The 13872-nt window shown below is 37.3% G+C and overlaps 1 protein-coding gene across 9 annotated transcripts in view; it reads right to left on the bottom strand.

The window, feature by feature from the left end:
* NOL4 (nucleolar protein 4) overlaps window positions 1-13872 on the bottom strand; it is a 390701-nt gene that overhangs the window by 104875 nt on the left and 271954 nt on the right. For 7 of the 9 annotated variants that reach the window (XR_004382911.1, XM_032859653.1, XM_032859655.1 and 4 more), the window contains 2 exons: window positions 4280-4459; window positions 3348-3539 (listed from right to left, as the gene is read on the bottom strand). Coding sequence is in view for 8 of the 9 variants with exons in the window: in XM_032859653.1 (XP_032715544.1) it covers window positions 3348-3539; window positions 4280-4459 (372 nt within the window). In the remaining variant the exon portion in view is untranslated. The remainder of the gene's footprint in view (window positions 1-3347; window positions 3540-4279; window positions 4460-13872) is intronic. The other 2 variants (XM_032859654.1, XM_032859661.1) reach the window with 1 other exon arrangement.

The raw sequence follows: 13872 nt of genomic DNA, 5'->3' as shown, positions 1-13872 counted from the left end.
TGTTAAGTACTGCAGAATAATTTATACATAAAAACAACTACATGCTGAAAACAAGGCTTTTTTCCATGTCTACCCATACAAAACACAATAGAAGATTATTTATTTAATGTTGTCTCAATTAAAAAAAAAACTATGGATATTATATCAAATTTTAAAAAGTGAGGGCAAAAAATACAATATTTAGTTGTAATTACTATCTGCCCTAGTTATACATTTTCCTATCTGTTCTAGATAAGGATAAGTATTCAAAATGACACATAAACCTCCCCAGGTCCCATGACAATGAAGTAATACACTTAAAAAAAAAACAAAACAAAAAAAAATCAAGACTCCAACTGTCAACTGAATGGTAGATTTGTTATTTACAGAATATTCCTGAGTAAATGTATAAAAAGAACTCAACCTGTGATAAAAATTTTCATTCATGTTGTTCACTTAACATTTAATTACAATAGGTCTTATATTACTTAAGTATTTCACTTCCCACAACTTGTCACCTCAATGAATCATAATATGAAGGAACATGTTATATTTTCCTAAAGAGCTGGTTAGAAATCTCTAATATTTTTGCTTATTACTTCGTGTAATGGTATGTACATTATGGAATAAGTGAAAAATGAATAAATACAAAACAAAAACTCAGGAAAATAGTATTTCTATACAGTATATTTCTTTGTGATTAGTTTGTAAAACTCCTTGACTTTGAATTAGTCAACTTCTGTTCTCCTCTATGCATAGCACAGGGTGTATAAAAAATAGATGCCAATTTTGAAGTAAATAAATACGATCAAAAGAAAAACCTGGGGTGCCTGGGTGGCTCAGTAGGTTAAACCTCTACCTTCAGCTCAGGTTATGATCTCAGGGTCCTGGGATCAAGCCCCGCATCGGGCTCTCTGCTCAGCAGGGAGCCTGCTTCCTCCACTCTCTCTGCCTGCCTCTCTGCCTACTTATGATCTCTGTCAAATAAATAAATAAAATCTTTAAATTAAAAAAAAAAAAAACTCAGAGTTGGGGGCGCGTGGGTGGCTCAGTGGGTTTAAGCCTTTGCCTTCGGCTCAGGTCATGATCCCAGGGTCCTGGGATGGAGCCCCACATCGGGCTCTCTGCTCAGCAGGGAGCCTGTTTCCCTCTCTCTCTGTCTGCCTCTCTGCCTACTTGTGATCTCCGTCTGTCAAATAAATAAATAAAATCTTAAAAAAAAAAAAAAACTGTGAAAGTTTCAAATATGCCTTAGAGAAATTAAGAATCTTACATGACAATGATTTTTCTCATAAAGAATAATTAATGGAAAATAAGAAATTTCACCAAAGAATCTTTAAATAATATTACAAGATTAGGAAAAAAAATAGAAATGCCTGATGCTAGTAAAATAAAAGCCCTGATAATATGATATCACCTTAATTGTTACTGAAAAAGAAAAGTATACATTGTACATTGTATTCTGAATGAGGCATATTTAGGCTGGATTGCAATTTTACATTAGCTGTCAAGTGGTTCCGAACCAAAGGTCAGTGCCAGGACTCTAGGCTTTTATACCTGTTTAGATACCCTTTCTCTCTGTCATCTCTCTTCTATTGAGTAGGTAATAATAATTTTTAAATAATTAGGTAATGGGAGAAATAGCTTTATTTTCTTCAAGCAAACTCTACTGTCATCATTTCATTTAATCAGGCACAGCAGTGCCATTTGATTTTAAAATGACTTACGCTGTACAAACTCTGACTTCAATATAGTTAGTATTCTGAGAAGTAAACAAGTACTTAAGTGGAGTATTCTGTGATTGTTTCAAACAAACACTTTGGGAAGCTTTTATCAGATGACAGATTAAATATTATTTGAAGATATTTTCACAGTTAAGATTTATTGAGTGGTTACTGTGTGTCAGAAATGGTGTGCAGGGTTTGATAAGTGACAACTTTTATAAATCTCATAAGTTATTAAGTAGTTACCACCTCTAGAAGAAGCATCTGAGTACAGGTCATTGAAGTAACTTGCCAGTCACACAGCTACAAGGTGGTGGATTCAGAACTGCAAACCAGGCTCTCGGACGACTGACTCTTGTGCTAGGCAGACGGCCTATCTATATAAGGTCATACTGTTTTAAAGAATATCAAAGGCAGACACCTAGGTGCTCAGTCGGCTAAGCATCAGACTCCTGATTTAGGCTCAGATCATGATCTCAGGGTCATGAGATCAAGCCCTGTGTTGGGCTCCATACTGGGTGTGGAGCCCACTTAAAATTCTCTCTCTCCTTCTCCCTCTGCTCCTGCCCCTCTCGCTAACACACTCTCTCTCTTGCTCTCTCTTTCAAAAAGAAAGAAAGAAAAAAAAAACATTGAAAGTATTTCTAGAATCCAGTGAAGAAGAACTGATAATAGACAGTGGCTGTATTGCTTTTGTCATTACATTTAGATCTAAGAACCTACTTCTCTTAAATGACATCTCTGAAACCTCTCCTAGCTTGACCAACACTGCCCTTTTACAACTAACACATGACAGGCACTGATCACAAACACTAGCAGTCTTGGCTTTGATGAAGCCAAGAAAGGAGAAAAAAAATGGCTTCAGATAATTTCTAATACATTTCTGCTCCTATACATAAAATACAAAAATTCAAAAAAATACATTGTAAACATACTCACTATTTCTAAGAATAGCAATTAGAGCAAGATGAAATAGAATAAAGTTCAAAAACCAAGGATATCTGATTTCCACCCATAAATAACCTAATGTCAACATAATCTCACCCATCTGTAAAGCCCAGATGAATAGAAAAGCTCATGTTACCATCCACAAGCACACAAATACAGAGGACAACAAAGCCTTCTTTTCCACGTGAGGATTTTCATTCCCTGATCTTTACTTTCAAGGCTTGCTACTTATTAACCACTGGTAGGAAAACAGTATTATTTAGTTGGTTCTATCCATTTCCTTTGGTTCCAGAGAAAGCCATTCTCACAAGCCATCTAAAGCAAAAACCTGTGCTTCGATTGAAGACTTGGTTAGGCTTATATCCACTTCAGTAGTGACAGAAAACAAACGTGAATGAGACGCTGGTTCTCATCGGTTTTTAACTCAGATCCCCTTCATTTCCTGTGACATGGTATCATGTGTGCCTGTGAGCGCTGGTCTCACCAGATACTCCTTATTGAATAACAAAGGGGATAAATACTTCAGGAAGATGAAAAGGAGAAGGGGAAAAAAACAAACAAGCAAACAAAAACCCCTTGGACCTGACATTATGGAAAAAATAAAAAAAAGACACTAAGATGAAAAAAGAAATAGTGTCATGGTTTACATGTGGGATTTGGATGGAATCTAGGGCTGTGTTTTAATTCAAAACTCACCATCTCAAAACCACTTCTTTTCATCCGCCTGCAGGACTTGAGGTAAGTACGTATACGTTTTCTGGCACGCTCTTGATACTCAGGGAATTGTCGCCTGCATGAGTCAATGATAGCCTGGATCTTTTCTTTGGGCTGCTTAGAGATTGGGACCATTCGGTCCAAGTTTTCATCTACAAACAGCCTGACAAACATCTGTTGGCAAGAGGGAGACAGAGGAGAAGGGTTTGGAGGACTGCTCTCTGCTGTTCCTAGCTTCCTGTCTTGATTACCGATAGGAAAATACTCTTTTCTGCTTTATGCACTGGAGAACTTTGCAATGGAAAGCCAGAAATTTTAAGCAAACACCCTTTAAAGGCTTTCTAAATGGCTGGATTTAAAAAAAAAAAAAAAAAAAAAAACCAGAGAGAAAAAAGAGAGAGGCCGACAGACAGACAGACAGACAGAAAAGTATAGACTATTATGTAGGGAAAAAAAAGCAGGAAATAACAGTAGACTGTGACAATTAGGCACCCCATAAAATTCTCCATTAATGATAAATGCGACTGCTACATTGCTAGGCTGCACAGTACGCTAATCTCTGAAAACAACCGACTCTTTCGTCATGCATAATTAGCTAAGCCAGGAAGGCGAGAGAAATTACTGATGACAGCCATACTCTTCTGAGGAATAAGCTGAGGCCCCCTCATCCACTAGGTAAACATGCATACTCACACAACACAAATCCAGTTTTCAGCTCACATTTGGCTTTAAAATTCTAAACAAAACACAGCAATTCTGGTGTCTGGTTGTCAAAGAGTGTTTCATGTACTTTTAAAATCCTTCTGTAAATTAAACAGACATGTCTCTAGAATATCCACATTTACCACCAAGCAACAACATGAAAGTGAAGTGGTAAAAAGTAAGCCACGGCGGGGAAGCGTGGCCGGACTCACATTAAAGGCTTTCAGCCGCTCCGCCTCAACGCCATCCGTCTCGTTCACTTTCTCAGAATCGTCGTGGTCGTCGTGGTCATCTTCGTCCTCATCTCCCCTGTTTAGAGACAGGTCCTCGGCACCTCGGTCTACACTCTCATTTTTGCCGGAGTCATAGCTTGAGTAGCTATGCGCAGGAGACTGAAAAGAAAGGGGTGAATTGCTGCTTTTAAACTTATCGCAGAGCAGATGTATTCCTTTTTTAATTTCAATGGTTTCTGAAAAATCTTGCTGAAAGAGGTTAATCCCAGAGTTGTGGCTATTTTAATTGAAATCAAAATTAATGGAGATTGGATGGAAAATCCCTCTCCCCAGTCACGCCAGTTACATTACAAGGGCTGGGTAGCTGCACGGAGCATTTCTGTCGCTGCAGAAAGTTCTATCGGCTTTAGGTTTTCAAGAGCAAAGATAGTTTCCACCCAATATACATACTTTCAAAAAGAAAGAAAGAGAAAACCAACCTGTAAGCACCTTTGCGAGAGAATCATTGAATCACATATTCTTCGAAACAGAAATGACTCAGAGCTTAGTTAGTCTAACCATATCGGTTTTTTCTTAAACAGGTAAGGAAACTGAGGGGGGATAGGTTTAACTGATTTGCCCAACAAGGACTACACAAAATATTGATACTAGGGGTGCTAATTATAAGACAAAGTCTTGAAAATCAGTTTTTAAATTGTCCGTGAGTCTTAAGATGGAATCGAATTTTGGTCTAGAGAAAAAGAACCAGGTTTCCTCTGAATCATGTGAAGCTTAATGCTTCCTAATGCTTTAAAAGATGAATGTCAAGCAACACAGATCTCAAAAACTTCGATAATTGTGTTCAAGACCAACCATGGGTCCTGCTGTAGTATCTCCTATTCCTTTGTCTATATATCACCTTTTCTTTTCAGAAATAGCCTCTGATCCCCCAGGTGAGAGTGACCAGCCCAGGGCAGCAAACTTCTCTACCCCAGCTGTGGGTAGCTGAAATCAAGTTGAATCCAGCAAGGTTAAGCAGAATAGACTCCTATTAACATCATCTGAGATTCCAGATTCAACTATGCCTGAAATTAACCCATCAACTCTGTGATACTGTACATCTTCTACACCCCATCCCTCTTCATCTTCTGCTTTGCTTAAATCTGAGTTTTAGTCCTTTGCAATTGCATCTGAGGTGGTATGGAAATCCATCATGGTAAGGCCAGATTAACAACCCAAGTTTCACATACAGAAACGTAGATACATAGATTACTTCAGTGAAATGGAGAGTATCTCTAGACATCAACAGCACTTTCAAATCTGAAATGTAAAATGCTTTTGGAAGAACCTCACAACGGGAAATTTTAAATCAGCAGCATTCAAAAATGCCTGCGTGGAATAACATATGTGTGATATGGTATAAGGATCATGCTAATATATTATGACTTCATAATCAGAGGAAAAATAATAAAACTAGAATAGGTCCCTGACATAAAAAATAAAGTTAAAATTTAAAAAACACATTTTATAATATAGGATTGTAATATTATAATATTTCAAATTATTAACAAGGTATATTTACCTAATAAAATAGAAGGCGAATATTCCAAAGGTTTGAAAAATAGACTATGTATATGTATATATTTTTAATGCCAATGTGCAACATTTAAAAAATGTTACAGTGCACTTAACTGAATGCAAATATGCTGGGATAATATATTCTTTCTGCATGCCACGAGAAATATACAACCCACCGTCCGCTTTAAACAGAACCATTTAGAATGATGTCGGATTTATACCTCTAGTCCCTCTAGGTAAAGAAGACCCAGTTTTACAGACCTGAGAATATTCAGAATCTAAATCTAAAACATAATCATTTTTTCCTTCTATTATACAAACTGAAATTTTCTCAGCTGGAGGGCCATTTCCTGTCTCTCTCAATGTTGAAGATACAACTAGCTTTCAAGGCCAATCCTAGTAAATTCAATTTCCACCAAGATCCCCTCTTCTATCTCACTCTACTTTAACGTTCTCTAAACTGTGAACTTTTAATATACTATGGCATTTGACACAGAATTAAACACTATCATTGCTCTCTACTTCTCATGTTAATTTGCATTTTCTTTCAAGCTAGACTGAGATAGGAATCAACACTTGACCTCTACATCTTCTCTCACAGCAACAAAGAAATGTTCTCTATAGAAATAGCATTTAAGACTGCTAGCAGTGTCGCATTTTCTACAAAACTATTTGGTCTTAAAAAATGGGGGAATGAAGCCAAGTAACAGACTGGGAGAAAATATTTACAAAAGGCACATCTGATAAAGGATTGTTAGCCAAAATACACAAAGAACACTGAAAACTAAACATAAGAAAGCAAACAACCTGATTAAAATAGGAGCCCCAAACCTTAAGAGATAACTCAGCAAAGGAGACAAACAGATCACACACAGACATATCAAAAGAAGCTCCATATCATCCGTCATCAGGGAAATGCAAATTAAAACCAGGAGATACTACTATACACCTATTAGAACGGACAAAACCTGGAACATCAACATCAACATCAAATTCCGGATGAGGATTTGGAGCAGCAGGAACTCATTCACTGATGAAGGGAATGCAAACTGGTACAACCGCTGTGGAAGACAGTTTGACTTTTTCTTACAAAACTAAACATTATCTTATCATATGAACTCACAGTCATGCTTCTTGATATTTACCCAAGGAGTTAAAAACTTATGTCTACACAGATAAACTGCACAGAGATATTTATAGTAGCTTTATGCAGAATTGCTAAAACAAAAGCAATCAAGATGTGTTCCAGTAAGTGAATGGATGCATAAACTGTGGTACCTCCAGTAATGGAATATCATTTAAATACTAATAAGATATGAGCTAATGGAGACAGGAAGAGGCACCAAATACCTGTCACTAGGTGAAAGAAGTCAATCTGAAAAGACTACATATTATATTATTTGAGCTCTAAAACATTTTGGAAAAAGCAGAAGCATGAACAGTTCAAAGATCAGGGGTTGTGGGGAGTGGGGGGGTGCAGAGGGGCAGCACAGAGGATTTCTAGGGCCCTGAGAATACTCTGTATGATGCTATAATGGTAGATACATGTCATCCATAGAATGTACAGCATCATGACTCCCAATATAAACCACAGACTTTGGGTATTTATAGTTTGTCAATATAAGTTCATCAGTTAGAGCAAATGTACCACTCTGGTAAGTGATGTTGATAATGAGGGAGGCTGTACTTGCACAGGGTCAGGGGGTATGTGGAAATCTCTGCATCTGCTTCTCAATTCTGTTGTGATCTTAAAACTGCTCTAAAAAATAAAGTCCTTTTTAAAAAATGGGGAATAGGGGTATTGGGATGATAATACAGAATGAAGCCATAAAAATCACTACAGCCTTTTAACAACCCACATAAAATATTGTAGTCTCTACACCATAAATCTACCTTACTTTATAAAGAACTTTGGATGACCATACTCTAAGGAGCCTTCATTTTGGGTGCAATTATTTTCATATTCCAGGTATAAATTGAAAAAAATCCAAATTAAATCTCTCTCTTTTTAAAAAATTATTTATTTATTTGACAGAGAGAGAGAGATCACAAATAGGCAGAGAGGCAGGCGGGGGGTGGGGGGAGGAGGGGAGCAGGCTCCCCACTGATCAGAGAGCTCGATGCGGGGCTCAATCCCAGGACCCTGGGATCATGACCTGAGCTGAAGGCAGAGGCTTTAATCCACTGGGCCACCCAGGCACCCCAAATCTCTCTCTCTTTTTAAAAGATCTTATTTATTTATTTGACAAAGAGAGTGCATAAGCAGGGGGAGAGGGAGGAGAAGAAAGCTCCCCACCAAGCTGGGATCCTGATGTGGGGCTCTATCCCAGAACCCCAAGATCATGACCTGACCTGAAGGCAGATGCTTAACTAAGTCACCAAGGTGCCCCTAAATCAAATCTTAAAGAAAAACCAAACGTTGGAGTGCCTGGGTGGTTCAGTCAGTTAAGCATCTGTCTTACACTCCATTCGTGATCTCAGGGTCCTGGGATTGAGTCCACTTCTGGGCTCCTCTCTCAGCAGGGAGCCTGCTTTTCCCTCTCAGTCTCCTGCTTCCTCAGCTCTATGCTCTATCAAATAAATGAATAAAATCTTTTTTTAAAATGCTAAGGAATCACCCCTTAGGCTCTATAGAAGATGCAAACTTGCTTATCCTCATAACACAGGTGTTAGTTCATAGGGCCAATAGTTTATTTTTGCCTTAATTACATATTCCATTTTTTTCCTCTTGAGATAACCTGTGGCTCTCTCCTTAGAAAAGGCTCCTTGAAAAATACATTTGCACTTCTATTAACTCACATTTTTACCATCCTAATAGAACTTCCAGCTCTGGACCTGGGAAAACTCCTGTCCCCACACCTAGAAAATGGAAGCTAAATCTTACTCTGTGGTCAGAGCATAGAATGGCTGAGACAGCAAGGTCACAGACCTTGATAGGAGACAGAGCTGAGGCTAAAGGGAGAAATATGTGATACACACAGCAAAGGGAAATAAAGATAAACCTTTCATTTCTTTATCATGCCCTAAATAAGGGGATGAATCCAGTGGCAGGAATCCATGCTTTCATAGCAGCCTGTACATAGCTCTATCACAGCACTGATCATGAAGTATTATAGAAGTTGGCTTATATGTCTATCTTCCACAAAGCCTAAGAGTTATTTGATATTGGGGTCACTCAAAGACCATGCCTTTTCCATCCTAAAAAGCGTGCACAATGTCAAGCACACAGTGAGAATAAGATGACAAATATTTTCTGAGTAAGTGATTGCTTACATGTTAGAGCTGTATAGAAGATAATCTGAATTAATTTTTAAATTGGAATTTAAAAATTCACCTTGCTAGTTACTTCTTTTTAAATTGAGTTATAATGGGGCACCTGGGAGGCCCAGTGGGTTAAAGCCTCTGCCTTCTGCTCAGGTCATGATCCCAGGGTCCTGGGACCAAGCCCAATGTTGGGCTCTCTGCTCAGCAGGGAGCCTGCTTCCTCCTCCCTCTCTCTCTCTCTGACTGCCTCTCTGCCTACTTGTTGTGATCTCTGTCAAATAAGTAAATAAAATCTTTAAAAAAATAAAATAAATTGAATTAAAATTGATAAACAATATTATATTAAGTTTCAGGTATATAATAATGATTTGATATTTGGATATATTACAAAATGATCCAAATAATTCTAGTTACCTCTGTTGCTATATATAAAATTGTGATGAGAACCTTTAAGATTAAATTTCAAATATGCAATGTAATATTATTAACCATAGTTACTATGCTGTACATTATACCTCCATGACTTACTTTAAAACTCAAAGTTTGCCCCTTTTGACTCTCTTGATCTATTCCCTATCCACTGACAACCAGCTCCCCCGATTCTGGCAGCACCAACTTGTTTTCTATATCTCTGATTTGTTTTTTTGTTTTGTTTTTCAAGATTCCACATACAAGTGAGATCATTTGATATTTGCATTTCTCTCTTTTCACTTAGCAGAATGTCTTCAAGGTCCACCCATGTTGTCACAATTGGCAAGAGTTCCTTTTTCTTATAGCTAAATAATAATCTACTGTATATATACACTACATTTTCTTGATTCACTCATCCATCGAGGGACACTTAAGTTCATTCCGTGTTTTGGGTATTATGAGTAATAATACAATGAACATGGGAATGAATATACCTTTCCAGTTAGTGTTTTCATTTTCTTTAGACAAATACCCAGAAGTAGCTTTGGTGGATCATATGAAACTTTTTAAATTTTGCTTTATTTTTTAAAGATTTTAGGGGTGTGGGGCACTGGGGTGGCTCAGTGGGTAAAGCCTCTGGCTTCGGCTCAGGTCATGATCTCAGGGTCCTGGGATCAAGCCCTGCATTGGGCTCTCTGCTGGGTGGGAAGCCTGCTTCCCTCCTGTCTCTGCCTGCCTCTCTGCCTACTTGTGATCTCTCTGTCAAATAAATAAATCTTAAAAAAAAAAAAAGATTTTATTTATGTATTTATTTATTTGAGAGAACACCCAGGTGCTCCCATAATGAAAGTTCTATTTTTCATTTTTTGAGGAACATCCATACTGTTTTCCATAATGGCTACACCAATTTATACTTCCACTAACAGTGCACACGTGTTCCCTTTTTTCCACATCCTAGCCAACACTTGTTATACCTTCCCTTTTTGATAGAAGCCATTCTAACAGGTATGAGGTGATACCTAGTTATAGTTTTGATTTGCATTACCCTGATATTTAGTGATCTTGAGCATCTTTTCAGGTGTCTATTTGCCATATGCATATCTTCTTTGGAAAAATGTCTGTTCAGATCCCTTGTCCATTTTTAAATTGGATTGGTTGGTTTTTTGGTGTTGAGTTGTAGGAGTTCTTATATATTTTAGATCTTAACCTCTTGTTGAATATGACATTTGCAAGTATGTTCTCCTATTTGTTGGTTTCCTTCACAGTGCAAAAGCTTTTTAGTTTGATATTGTCCCACTTGTTTACTTTTATTTTTGTTGCTTTTGTTTTTGATGTCAAATCCAAAAATCAGCACCAACATGGACATCAAGGAAATTACCGCCTATATTTTCTTTCAGAGTTTCCTGGTTTCAGGTTTTACATTAGAGTCTCTTAGCCATTTAAGTTTGTTTTGGTACATGGTATTTGGTAGTGGTTTAGTTTTAGTCTTTTGCATGCAGCTGTCCAAGCTTCCCAACATTGTTTATTGAAGACACTGTCTTTCCCTATGGTCTATTCTTGGCTTTGTCATAAATTATTTGACCATATATGCATGGGTTTATTTTTGGTCCTTCTATTCCTTTCCACTGATCTCTGTGTCTGTTTTTTTTGTTGTTGTTGTTTGTTTGTTTTTTTAATGTGAAAGGGTTTTTTGAATCCTTTCTTTTAAAAAAAATATATATATATATATAATGTATTATTTGCTTCAGGCATACAGGTCTGTGAATCATCAGTCTTATACAATTCACAGCACTCACCATAGAAGATACTCTCCCCAGTGTCCATGACCCAGCCACTCTATCCCTCCCCCTCATCCCCTTGCAATCCTCAGTTTGTTTTGGAAGATTAAGAGTCTCTTATGGGGGGCACCTGGGTGGCTCAGTGGGTTGGGCCTCTGCCTTCGGCTCAGGTCATGATCCCAGGTTCCTGGGATCGAGCCCCACATCGGGCTCTCTGCTCACCGGGGAGCCTGTTTCCCCCTTTCTCTCTCTGTCTGCCTCTCTGCCTACTTGTGATATCTGTGTCGAATAAATAAATAAAATATTTTAAAAAAAAAGAGTCTCTTACAGTTTTTTCCCTCCCCAGTCCCATCTTGTTTCATTTTTTTATGTCAATACTATATAGTTTTAATTACTATAGCTTTATAATACATACTGAAATCAGGGACATTATGCCCCCTGTTTTGTTTTTCTTTGTCAAGATTGCATTGGCTATTTGGGGTCTTTTGTGGTTCCATACAAATTTTAGGATTATCTGTCCTACTTCTGTGAGAAATGCCATTTTCATGTGTCTAAATAAATTTAATTTGATAAGACTGTGCTGAATCTCTAGATTAATTGGAAGAAATAATATTACTACCCAAAGTAATCAGCATGGACTATCTTTCCATTTGTTTGTGTCAGTTTTGATTTCTTTCATCAGTGTCTTAATACTTTTCAGTGCATAGGTCCTTCACATCCTTGGTCAAGCTTATTCCTAGGTATTTTATTCTTTTTAATGTAATTTTTAATGAGATAGTTTTCTGAATTTCTCTTTCTGATAGTTGTTATTAGTGTGTAGAAACAACAGTTTTTTTTAATTGAAGTATAGTTGAAGCAAACATATTTCTGTATATTGATTTGGTATTTTGTAACTTTACTGAATTCAGTAAGCTTTTAAAAATATATTAGTTATCATTACTGAATATATTGGACAACCTTAGAATCATTAAGAGCAGTCTAGAAGCAATGGTTTTCACAGAATGCCTGCTATATTAGCAGTAACTGCATCTCCTGGGAACTTATTATGAATTCAGATTATTGGCCCCCATCCAAGACCACCGAAATCAGACACCTTGGGGCTAGACACAGCAATTTATGTTTTCATATGCCCTCCAGGGTATTCTAATACTCTCTTGAGTTTGAAAAACATTAGCCCAGAGCTAACTTCCATTTATAAGAAATAAGGCAGACAGAATAACAAGTTAAATGACACCAGAGAAAGCAGAGTCAAATTCAAAATATGAGACATCATATAGGGCAACTGACTTTGGTTCTGCAATAAGTGACACCAGAAAAATGAAGGACACATTAGAAGGGATGTAAGAGGTATACAGGCATACCTAGTTTTATGGGATTTTACAGAAATTGTGGGGTTGTTTTATGAGGGGAGGGTTCAAACTGAAGGTTTGTGTCAACCCTGTGTCAAGCAAATCTATCAGCACTATTTTTCCAACAGCATTAAGCTCACTTTGTGTCTCTGTGTCACACTTGGTAATGCTTACACTCTTTCAACCTTTTTCTTCATTATTACAATTGTTATGGTGACTTGTGATTAGTGATCTCTAATGTGACCATTGTAATGGTTTTGGGACATCACAAACCATGCCCATAAAAGACAGTGAACTTAATTGAGAAAGTGTGTTCTGACTGCTCCACTGACCAGCAGTTCCCCCATCTCTGTCCTTCTCCTCAGGCCTTCCTATTACCTAATATAACAACAAAATTGAAATCAGGCCAATTAATAATCTTATAATGGCCTCTAAGTGTCATGTGAAAGAGTCACATGTCTCTCACTTTAAATCAAAGCTAGAAATGATTAAGCTTAGTGAGGAAAGCATATCAAAAGTAGAGACAGGCCAAATCAAGGCCTCTTGTGCCACCAAATTGTGAATGCAAACAAAAAGTTCTTGAAGGAAATTAAAAGTGCTATTCCAGTGAACACACAAATAATAAGAGTGAAACAATCATATTGATATGGAGATAGTTCCGGTGGTCTGTAGAGAAGATCAAACCAGCCACAACATTCTCTTAAGTCAAAGCCTAATCCAGAACAAGGCCCTAACTCTAAATAAAATTAATTTAGACACATGAAAATTCTAATGGCATTGAAACTAGCAGAGAGTTGTTCATGAGGTTAAGGAAAGAAGTTGTCTCCCCAACATCCAAGTGCAAGGTGAAACAGCAAGTGTTGATGTAGCAGGAAATTATCCAGAAGATCTAGCTAAGATAATAAAAGTGGCTACACTAAATAACAAACTTTTAGTGTAAGAAGTAACAGCCTTATATTGGAAGAAGATGCTATCTAGGATTTTCATAGCTAGAGAGAAGACAATGTCTGGCTTCAAAACTTCAAAGGACAGGCTGACTCTCTTGTTAGGAGTTAATGCAGCAAGTGACTTTAAGTTGAAGCTAATGCTCATTGACCATTGGGAAAATCCTAGGGTCCTTAAGAATTAGGTCAAATCCATTCTACCTTTGCTTTATAAATGGAAAAACAGAACCTTGATGACAACACATTTGTTTATAACATGATTGACTAAA

This window comes from Lontra canadensis, unplaced genomic scaffold (assembly GCF_010015895.1).
Source record: "Lontra canadensis isolate GAN:19392208 unplaced genomic scaffold, GSC_riverotter_1.0 scaffold17, whole genome shotgun sequence".
Lineage (NCBI taxonomy): Eukaryota > Metazoa > Chordata > Mammalia > Carnivora > Mustelidae > Lontra > Lontra canadensis.
Note: the sequence above shows the minus strand (reverse complement) of the source record. Positions and strands in the feature narration are given on the sequence as shown.